We start from the raw sequence: 11010 nt of genomic DNA, 5'->3' as shown, positions 1-11010 counted from the left end.
AACAAAAAAAGTTAGGATTTATCAAGACAGGTTTCAATGTTGGATCTGACTTGTCCAGTATTAACATCAGCTGGGATTGTAATATGTGACAATAATGGAGGCCTGGCTCAGAAAAGGGCAGGACAAGGTATTCAGGAAAGATTCTGAAGGAAGTAAAATGGGAGGGGTAGCAGTATTGATTAAGGAGAACATTGCAGTGCTAGAGAGAGAGGATGTTCCAGAGGGGTCAAGGGCAGAATCTATTTGGCTAGAGCTAAGGAACAAAAAAGGTGCAATTACCTTGCTCAAAGTAATCTATAGCTACTAACTAGTGGGAAAGAAATAGGGGAACACATTTGCAAGGGAATTACAGAGAAGTGCAAAAATTACAGAGATGCTATAATTGGGGACTTTAATTGTGCAAATATAGATTGGGATAATAATAGTGCAGCAGAGAGAGTAGCCAAAGACAAGAAGTTCAGAAAGTTAGTGCCCTAAGACACAGCGGTCTGAAATTGTTTTGTGACAAGCGGTTATGTAATTATCGCACTTTTTATGATCTGTAGTGAAATGCAAGTACTTCTAGGCCACTTCAAATGGGTGGAATTATTAGACTTCAGGTGGGTAGAAACATTAACTTACCCTTTGTTACCTTCAATTACCATTAAGACTGTGGACTAATGCATTTGCATAAAATCACCAGCGTGACCTCAGCTTTTCTTCAAAGCAGTTAGTGCATGTAATACAGGATGAAGCCCATACTAACAACAGAACATGTTGTTCTGTTCACTTCCTTTTTAAAAACAAAATTAAACACATTAAACAGATACACACTAAAATATTACCTTAAATAAAAACAAAAAGTACTGGAAAAACTCAGCAGGTCTGGCAGGATCTGTAGAGAGAGAAACAGAGTTAATGTTTCGAGTCCGATATGACTTTTCTTCAGCACTGAAGAGAGGTAGAAATGCTGTTGAAAAAGGTGGGGAGGGGGAGATGGAACAAAGAGAAGGATGTCTTGCTTTAAGTCTCCAAGAGAGTGCACAGGTCCAATGAAAGAAGTGACCAAGGCAAATAGTACTAACTCAATGATCTCATGCAAAGCAACTCAGCACTTAACAATGAAAACTATGATTGTGAACAGATTTTAGAACTTTTACTCTGGATGAGTAGTAGTAACTAGACACAACTATACTTTATGCCTCATGATGTAGTTATGAGCAATATTTTAAAATTAATCAACTTAATTGACAGTGTCCACAACAAAGGAAGTCATTTTTATTTAGCAACACTTAACCCTTGTCAAATTTGCTCATAAGAGGAATATGGAATTACTTGGCTAAACCATTAAAACCCAGAGGCTGGGCTGTTAACACTTTCTGGTCCTGTTACAATTTTCTTTCAGCATTAAGAGGAACAGCTGATACGAAGCTCTCTAGCCCATGGAGGAGGGCGGGAAGAATATCTTGCTTCCTCTGCTTCTGTCTGTTTGCTGAAAGGATGGCGTAAAATTTTCTGCAGAAGGTGAACCTGTTATTAAGGCAAAGTAAAGAAATAATTTTTCATATATGGCATTGGTATTTTAACTTGCATAGTTAACTTCTCTGTGGACATTATATTAATATTGAACAGTGTCCTGTTATTCCCTGAACAAATCATGCTTCACAATTTTAACCAACATGAGTTTTCAATTCCCAACTTTTCATTAAATTGGAATGTGAAAATAGGAATTGGTTTTCTCAATTAATATTCAAATTTACCTTTTGAGATAAATATACCCTAAGAGCTGACAGTAATAACAGGTGTGCAAGGACAGGACTTACACCCACTTACATGTCTCCCTTTGATCCCAGCCCAATGTGTACACCCGTCCTTTTTCGAAGCGCAGCCAATTTATTAAAGCTGAGCAAGCTTCTGCAAAAGTTCCACCAGAGAATACTCTGTTGTGGAAGGACATCTGGGGAGGGGTAGAGGATGGAGAAGAGAATGTGAAATCCTGCAGTACTTAAAAGGTAAACAATACAGGTCAGGAAGAGCAAGGACACTATGGCAGTCCTTATATAAATAGGCAAAGAACCAGAGCAAGAGAAGAATTTGCCCTGTGCAGTGCATCATGATCTGGAATGCAGTGCTGAGAGGCTGTTGAAAAAGATTCAATAGTAACTTTCAAAAGAGAATTGGATATATACATGAAAAGGGGGAAAAATCTGCAGAACAATGGAAAAGAGCAGAGATGGGAGACTAATTAGCCTATCAAAGAGCCTCTGCTAGTGGTACAGTGGGAAGGTATTCAAATGACCTTTCTGTCTTTTAAGAAAGCTTTCCAGCCAGTCCTCTCAGATACTTGTACATGTAGCTTGAGAGACCAGCAGGCTGCTCAAGAAACAGCAATAGAAAATAAGTTACAAATTTGCTTTTCTTAGAATTGGACAAGATCATTACAATCCCAAGAGGCCCAAACCAAATATGCTACCAGGCACCTCACCATTCAGATAGGATTTAGGACTAGGAATAGTTAGAAGAGTGCAAATTGAAACCAAAAGAGAAGCAACTGTGGAGAAAAAACATTATGCAATATTTGTAAGGCAATTGAATAAAACAAAATTTGAATTTATTCTGGGATTTGGGACAGTTTTTCATATGTTTGAAAATAGATGTTTAAGGAGTTGAAAAATGGTACTGTTTTTTATCATGTAAATGAAAAAGATAATGGTATTAGGTTGCAGGGAAAAGCAGGGGCCATGTTCAATAAAGTAGCTGTGCAGCATTTTGCCATAAGTCTAAATGGAAAGTGTTCATTTGCTTAGTTTTTCATCATTAGCTCGACCAGCATTTGTTACTCATGCCTAATTGCCCTTGAGAAGATGGCAGTGAGCCACCTTCTTGAACCACTGAAGTCCATCTGTTGAAGGTACACCCACTGTGTTGCCAGGAAGAGAGTTCCAGGATTTTAACCCAGCGACAGTGAAGGAATGACAATATAGTTCCAAGTCAGGTTGGTGTGTGGCTTTGAGGAGAACTTTTAAGTGGTGGTGTTCCCATGCTGCCCTTGTCCATCTCGGTGGTAGGGATTGCACATCTGGAAGGCGCTGTCGACGGAGCTTTGGTAAGTTGCTTCAGTGCATCTTGTAGATGGTGCACACTGCTGCACTGTGTTTTGGTGGGGCAGGGAGTGAACGTTTATGGTGGTGTTTTGGGGGCCAATCAAGCAGGCTGCCTAGGCCTGCATTTATTGCCCTTCCTTAATTGCCCTTGAGAAGGTGGTGGTGAGCTGCCTTTTTGAACCGCTGGAGCCATGTGGTTCCAGAACAAAATATCTTCTTATGTACACTTCCTTCCAGTTCAGTATAGAGGCAACAGAGCTGTGATAACACTAATCTTGTAGCCAATAACATCCAATCTCAAGGCTGACATATTGAAGTTTAAGGTACACCATTTTTGCCTTGTAAACAATAGGGTAGAAGAGAGCACTACGGTCAAGGCAATCTGAATAAGAAGGGAAAAAAATCTAACTTTTAATTTCTTCAGTTTATTAGATGAGAAATGTAATAAGGTTACCTCAGAGAAGTCATTTCCCGCAGTCTTCTTGATTGCTGACTCTGCCATCCAATTGCGAAGGATATACCTTGGATTGGCACCTTTAAAACAAATAATAAGGACAGTCAAGTATATTTTTAAATTAACTTTACTACATAATGCATGAAATATACAGGCTATGTTAAGAAAATTATTTTAAGAAGCCATACTTTCCATTCTAGTTCTGCGTGCTTCATCTGAATCCACAATGTTCCTGCAAGAAACAATATTTGTAAACACCTGTGTTTTCAGGAACATTATGTGCATCTCTTTTACTAAAGAGCTGATCTACAATACTAAATTTAAATTGGATCATTGAAATTGACAGCACAAAAGGGAGTGATTTGATACATTAGGCTGGATTTCTCAGCCCCATGAAGACGGACGGGGGTGGTGTGAGAGTGGGAAAATAGGGGGAGCAGCGTTGGGACTTCTCCCAACGCAGGGAGGTTTCCGAGGCAGCTAATTAAGGCAAGTGAGACCCTAATTAGGGCAATTTTGTGGCTTCCGTGGTATTTTAATGGCAGTGGAGACTGATAACTTTTAAAAAGGGATATGTATTTCCCAGTGACCAATGCAAAGAATTGTACAAGAAGTTTTAAGGCTTTTACTATAACACAAGAACACATGAGGTAGGAGCAGGATTAGACCATATGGCCTATTGAGTCCACATGGGTATCGACATTGATAGGGCTAGGAAAGAGGTTCTGCATTGGGAATATGAGCAGCTGGGGGCTAAATTAAAAGACAGGTCTTCAAAAATAATAATCTCTGGATTATTGCCTGAGCCACGAGCAAATTGGCGTAAGGTAAGTAAGATTAGAGAGGTGAATTGTTAGCACAGATAGAAATAAATACATATGACTAGGTTGCAAGGTGACCAAGGGTGAGATCTGAATACTGAAGGATATTTGCCATTTCGCTAAGACAAGAAGCGAGGAAAAGGTGGTGGGGTAGGTTAATTAAGGAGGTCATTACTATAGTAGTGAGGGGTGACCTTAGCTTGAAAGAGCCGGACGTAGAGCCAGTTTGGGTAAACATAAAAAATAGGAAAGGTAAGAGGTCACTTCTGAGAGTAGCTTATAGCCCTCCCACCACCACCACCCCCATCCTCCCCCTCACAACCCTCCAACAGTAGTTATATTGTAGGAGAGAGTATATAGGAACAAATGTGTAAGAAAAGTGCTCCAATAATCATGGGTGACTTTAACCTGCATGTCGATTGGGTGAATCAGATTGATAAAGGTAGCCTGGAAAATGAGAACATTAGTGTATTTGGAACAATTTCTTAGAGCTGTATAGTCTACAGCCATCCAGGGAGAAGGATATTCTAGGCCTGGGAATGTGCAATGAGGCAGAATTAATCAATAACCTCATGGTAAAGGAGCCTCTCGGCAACAGCAAACATAACATGATAGAATTTCGCCTTTAGTTTGAAAGGGTGAAGTGTGGGTCTAAGACTAGTGTTTTAGGCTGGAAATTCCCACTCACATTGGCGGCAGGCATTTTTGGCGGCATGAGCAGACAATATGGCGAGAAGGCCAACAATTGGTTTTATGCCATCATGAAACCAGTTTGCAATCATCCACTCCACCTGTCAATGGCGGGCTACATTTCCCACTGTCCAATGTTGAGAAATTAATTTTAATCCATTGCATCGCATTATTGTGCCTGCAGGCTGGAATCATATCCCCACATCAAATTTACCTCCTACATCAGCCTGGCTTCAGGACAGCATGATATACAACTGTCTTAAAAAGGCATTGACATGGTGAGCAGGGTGGGGGGGGGTGTGGTGTTGGGAGTGGCCACGCAATTGGAAAAGCTTGTCAAAAGTGACCATTCTTCCGCAGCTGAGGCTGCTCAGCAGCAGCTCCATTGACATGTCGGTCAGCTGAAGCATTTCTGCCCAGTCAGACAATGAAAAAGCATGAAAGCTCCTGAACGTTTCACCCCTTTGGCACAAACTGCAAATTAATGTGCATTTTAGGGGACTGCAGAACAATTTGACAACTGGGCAAATTGTAAAATCCCCTTGTCATGCTACAATCACTGGTGTAGTCACTCAGAGCCCCTTGCAATGTCTTTATTCAGGTTTGGACCAGTATCTCTCATGGTTCGAGCCCTGCAGTACAGGTTAGGAAAATGTCTGCACCCGAGCTGAGAGCACAGCATGCAGTCCAGTGGCCAAAGCTGCTGCCAATTGGTCAAGTGGAATGGGACAGAAGTGGGCGGACTTTCAGACAGCCATGAAACACACCACACACTGGCCATCCAAGTGATGGCTTACAGGGAGCAGAAAAGAAGGAAAAGTGTGCAATGGAGCCATTTGGTTCGCCAATTGGAGGAGCACCACTCTCAAGATGAAGGTGCAGCAGGGCCTCATCCACAGTGAACCGTCACTCGTAGGTGCCTCGCTAGACTCAGAGTCTATAGATGACACTTGTCATTCCTGCAGATGACTAAGAACCAGTGTTGCTGGAGACTGCAGATGTCAAGGGAACTGGTCGGTCACATATGCTACTTGTTGCAGGACTTGGCGCCATGGGCAATGAAGGGCATCCACTGCCAGTGGCCATGAGAGTGACCACGGCACTCAATATTTACGTTAGTGGCCCCTTCCAGGGTTCCATAGGCGACCTGTGCAGGATCTCACAAGCCTCCACAAGTGCATCCAGGGGTTCACAGACACCATCTTCGTGAAGACACAGACATAGTGCATTTCAACTGGTATCAGGCAAGCCAGGAAGTAAGAATGCCAGGATTTGCAGCAATCTCTGATTTTCCACAGGTGCAGAGTGTCATCGTTTGTACTGACGTGGTGCTTAGATCTCCATGGCAACAAGCAGTCTACTACATCAACTGCAAGGGCTTCCACTCGCTGAATGTGCAGCTGGTGTGCGACCATCACAAATGCATCCTTGCATCCTACGGGTCTCCGCACGATTCCCAGGGGACATCCACGACTCCTACATGCTCAGCAGACCCCACAACCCTGACATCTTTCTGGATCCACAGAGGTTGCAGAGTTGGCTCATCAGAGGCAAGGGCTACAACAGAGAAGACGTGGCTGATGACGCCCATGCAGCAACTTCAAGCTGCAGCGGAGAGACAGTATGCCACAACCCAGACTTTGGATGAGCAAACAATAGGCATGTTGAAAATGAGGCTCTGGTGCCTCAACAGGTCTGGTGGAGCACTGCAATATAGTCCCCAAAGGGTGTTGCGCATCATTGTAGCTCGCTGCATGCTACACAACCTGGTAGTACAACAGGGGGGAGGATCTGGCAGAGGAGGAGATAGAAGAGCTACATGTCTCATCCAATGAGGAGGACGTCGAAGGGGATGAGGATGATGAGATCCTCAAATGCCAGGATGCCGGCAACAAGGCCAACGCACTGACCAGATGAGACGGGCTCGCTTGTGAGGCCCTAATTGCCACAGGATTCACGGATGATGACAACATTCAGTGAGGGCAGTCCTGACATCCTCACCTTGCATCTGTGAACATTTGACTCCTGTGTGGCTGTGTGGCAGCGCACATACCCTCAGTGCTCAGGTTCATGTCGTGGGAATGCAGTGGAGACCCTAATAGTCACTAGATTCCAGGTGGATGATGACAACATGCGTTGAGGGCATTCCATAGATCTTCACATTGCATCTGTGAATGTCTGACTCCTGTCTGGCTGATGGTAGCTTGCTTGCGCTCAGTGATCAGGGTCACAGAACAGAGATGTAGCCATGAAACTGTGAGCGCATCTGATCCTTCATCACCTATACCCTTCACGACCACACTGTCATGAACACAGCTGCTGAAGAGATGTTGCGGGGGGGGGTGGTGGGGGCAGCACCACCTCAAAGGTGCTGAGAGCACACAGAGAGAACGACGGAACTCTGTGACACCTGATCACGACATTCTGACAGCAATGACAAGCACTGTCGAAGTGCAGGCATCATTGATATATCCAGTGAGAATGAAACTGGACCATCACTTTGCTCTGCAGATTACATACTGCACAGGGAAGAGGCCCTGGGCTAAGACATTTGCCTTTATCTTATGCAAGAACCAAGGTTTCACATCTGAATGACATGAACACCCCTCATCATAACAAGGAGCAATAGACAAGGAGGCATTCTTGGGAGTTTATTTACAACAGTGAACATTATGTACAAGTGATTAACACCTATGCCCACATGATGCAACCACATCTTCTTAACCTTCCTAACCCTGCCACTACATCTTGGTGCTCCCCTGTCATCCACAGTGGAGGTGGAGGCAGCTTGCTGACTGCTACACCCTGTCTGTGATTGACCTTGGCAGGCGTCCTCTGGAGAACTGAGACCCAGAGGGCCCCTGCCTGCTTTGGGTATCCTGTTGTGTACCAGGTGTGGAGCTGGAGATGATGGGGTCACAGGAAGAGGGGATTTGGATCAGCTGGGTATTCCTGGAGACACCTGGGTGGATGGCCCCGGGGTGTCGAGCTGTTGGTTCTCCTCCCTATGGGTGCCTTGGCTGACTCCTTCAGGAGAAAGGGAAGCTGGACTGAGATTGAGCTTCCTCGCACCCTTCTCATATTGACACTGTTGGAGGCCAACTAAGGAGTTAGCGATGGAGTTCAGCCTGCAGAGCAGTGTAGGACTAATATCCTGTGCCAAGGTCTCCAAGGCAGCCAACATCCTGCCAGGGTTGGCCTCAGTCCTCGGCATGCCGGCGCTATCGCCTCAGACTGAAGGTGGACGGAGACTTCTATCATCCCTTGCAATCCAGGAAGTGTACCAGACATTCTTTCTTGATGTTACCTTGATTGTCTTTGCAGCTCCAACAACTGATTGAGGACCTAGCCCAGAGGCTCATCATCTGATTCAGAATCAGCAGCTTCCTTGCCTCCAGCAGTCCTCCGATTCCTGGCGACCTTGGATGTCCCTGTGTCCGCCTACTGTGAAACACACTGTGTGCAGTGCTCACCAGATTGTGATCCCAAGGCTGCTCTACATCTAGATCCCACTAGATGTGTGTGTCAATGCACTAGTGGAGGGTGAGCGAGCGCTGTGATGGGTCTTCAAAGGTCCTTATCTGAAGAGCTCTCACCCATGCTGGAGTCAGCGTCAAGGTTGCCTAGGAGAGAAAGTGGAGTTTATTAGTGCTTGGCAGCCATGTTACACACAGAACAGTGGACTCAGAGTTGAGGGATGATCTGGTTCAGGATCCTTACGTGGATTCTTGCCGCCAACCTCACCGTCACCACAGGAATGGTCTGCATCCTCTCCAGCCAGCACCAACACGCGACTCCTGAACAGAGTGAGGACCTTGATGTCTGGCACCCTACCCCCAGTCTGAGACCTCTCCCTTTGATTATGAGCGATCTTGTCTTGCATGAAGAGTGTGAGCAAAGCACACGCTAGGCCAAATGAGGAAGACGCCAGGTGTGGGTGTGCTGAGTGGAGCCATGGACAGCAGGAGAAGGCAATCTCCAAAGGAGATGAAACCAGATGGAGGTGTGAGGGTGTGTGTAAGAGAATGAGTGGTGATGTCACTTGAACTGGCAGTGAGTGAAATGCCAGTGAACGTGTGATGGGTTTGTGAGTGGGTGAGCTGAGAGTGATGAGAGGTTGACTTACACTGGCGGCATCCATCCTTTCATTCATCCTTTTTCTGCACTGGGTGGCCGACCTCTTGTGTGCAGCATTGGCACTGACCACCGCTGCCATAGCCTCCCAAGCCAGAGCGGTGAGGCTAATGGGCCTCCTGCGGCTACTGCGGGGGTAGAGGACATCATGGCAGGCCTCCACGGCATCCAACAGGTGTTCCAGGGATGTGTCACTGATTCAGGGGAGCTGCGCTCTTCTTGGCTTTTGGGGCCATGCCTTCACTGGAGCAGTCCTGGGCTGCAAGCATTGAGAACTATGCGTGCGGCTGCAGTTTAAATATAGCGCCCCATGTGAGGAAGCGGCGAGGTAACAATATGGTGGGAAAATTGGAGGCAGTCTGCCTGCTAGACAGCACGTTTCCCGTAACTGCGTAATTTATGAGGCAGGAAGGGGATGATAATGTGGTTGACTCTCAAATGCCCTCTGAACAAGGGCAATTAGGGATGGGCAATAAATGCTGGCCCAGCCAGCGATACCCACATTCCATGAACGAGTTTTTAAAAAAATACCGCGCAAAAATACGCCATTGCGGGCAACAGGTAAAACATAATTTTTCACACCCACTACCGCACTTAATGCAAATCTGCAGATTCCGCCCTTAAAACTGAATAAAGGTAATTTATAAGGGTATGAAAACAGATCTAGCTTAAGTGAATTGAGAAACTAGGTTAAAAGGTAGGACAGTAGAGATACAGTGACAGACTTCTAAGGTGATATTTAAAAACTCTCAGCAAAGATTTATTCCAGTGAGAAAGAAAGACTCTTTGAGAAGGATGCATCATTGTGACTAAATAAGGAAGTTAAGGATAGTATCAAACTGAAAGAAATACTACACAAATCAGCAAAGATTAGAGGTAGGTTAGAAGATTGGTCAGATTTTAAGAACTAGCAAAGAATTACTAAAAAATAATAGAAGTAGAAAGTAGAGTATGAAGGAAAGCTAACTGGTAATTTAAAAACAGATGGTGAGTGTTTCTATATGTATTTAAATAAGAAAAGAGTAACCAAAGTTAGTGTTAGTCCTCTAGAGATTGAGTCTAGGGAATTGATTAAAGAAAGCAAGGAAATGAAGAGGGCATTTAGCAGGTATTTTGTGTCTGTCTTCACTGTAGAGGACATAGAAATCTCCCAAAGATACTTGAAAATCAAGAGGTGAACAGGAGCAAGGGACTTAAAACAATTACAAAAACCAGGGAAAAGGTGCTGGGAAAATAATTAAACCGAAAGGCTGACAAGCCCCCAGGACCAGATGGCCTGCATCTTAGGGTCTTAAAAGAAGCAGAGATAATATAGACATTGATTATAATCTCCCAAAATTCCCGAGAGTCTAGAAGGGTCCCAGTGGATCAGAAAATAGCTCATGTAATGCCTTTATTCAAGAAAGGAAGAGGCAAAAGGCAGGAAAGTATAGGCCAGTTAGCCTAACGTCTGTCATAGGGAAACTGCTAGAATCCATTATTAATGAAGATATAGCAGGATACTTAAAAAGTCATAATGGGATCAGGCAAAGTCAACACGGTTTTGTGAAAGGAAAGCTGTGTTTAACTAATTTATTAAAGTTCTTTGAGGAAGTAACAAGTGGGATGGATAATGGAGAATCTGTAGATGTGGTGACCATGGATTTCCAGAAGGCATTCAATAAGGTGCCTCATCAAGGGTTACTACATAAATTAAGATCACATGGTGTATGGGCTAATGCATGGAAAAAGGATTGGTTAACTAACAGCCCAAGTAGAGAGTCGAGAGAAATAGATCTTTTTTGGGTTGGCAAGCTGTAAACAGTGCCACAGGGGTCAGTGCTAGGGC

The 11010-nt window shown here is 44.5% G+C and overlaps 1 protein-coding gene across 2 annotated transcripts in view; it reads right to left on the bottom strand.

Moving 5' to 3' along the window:
* Nucleotides 1-1226: 1226 nt before the first annotated feature.
* The window catches only part of LOC121275755 (protein adenylyltransferase SelO-like), a 270091-nt gene continuing 260307 nt past the window's right edge, over nt 1227-11010 (bottom strand). For both annotated transcript variants that reach the window (XM_041183353.1, XM_041183354.1), the window contains exons 17-19: nt 3726-3769; nt 3538-3617; nt 1227-1509 (exon numbers count right to left, since the gene is read on the bottom strand). In XM_041183353.1, coding sequence (XP_041039287.1) covers nt 1387-1509; nt 3538-3617; nt 3726-3769 — 247 coding nt within the window. In that variant the 3' untranslated portion in view covers nt 1227-1386. The remainder of the gene's footprint in view (nt 1510-3537; nt 3618-3725; nt 3770-11010) is intronic.

Source organism: Carcharodon carcharias, chromosome 3 (assembly GCF_017639515.1).
Source record: "Carcharodon carcharias isolate sCarCar2 chromosome 3, sCarCar2.pri, whole genome shotgun sequence".
Taxonomy (NCBI): Eukaryota; Metazoa; Chordata; class Chondrichthyes; order Lamniformes; family Lamnidae; genus Carcharodon; species Carcharodon carcharias.
This window is presented reverse-complemented; position numbering and strand designations above follow the sequence as displayed.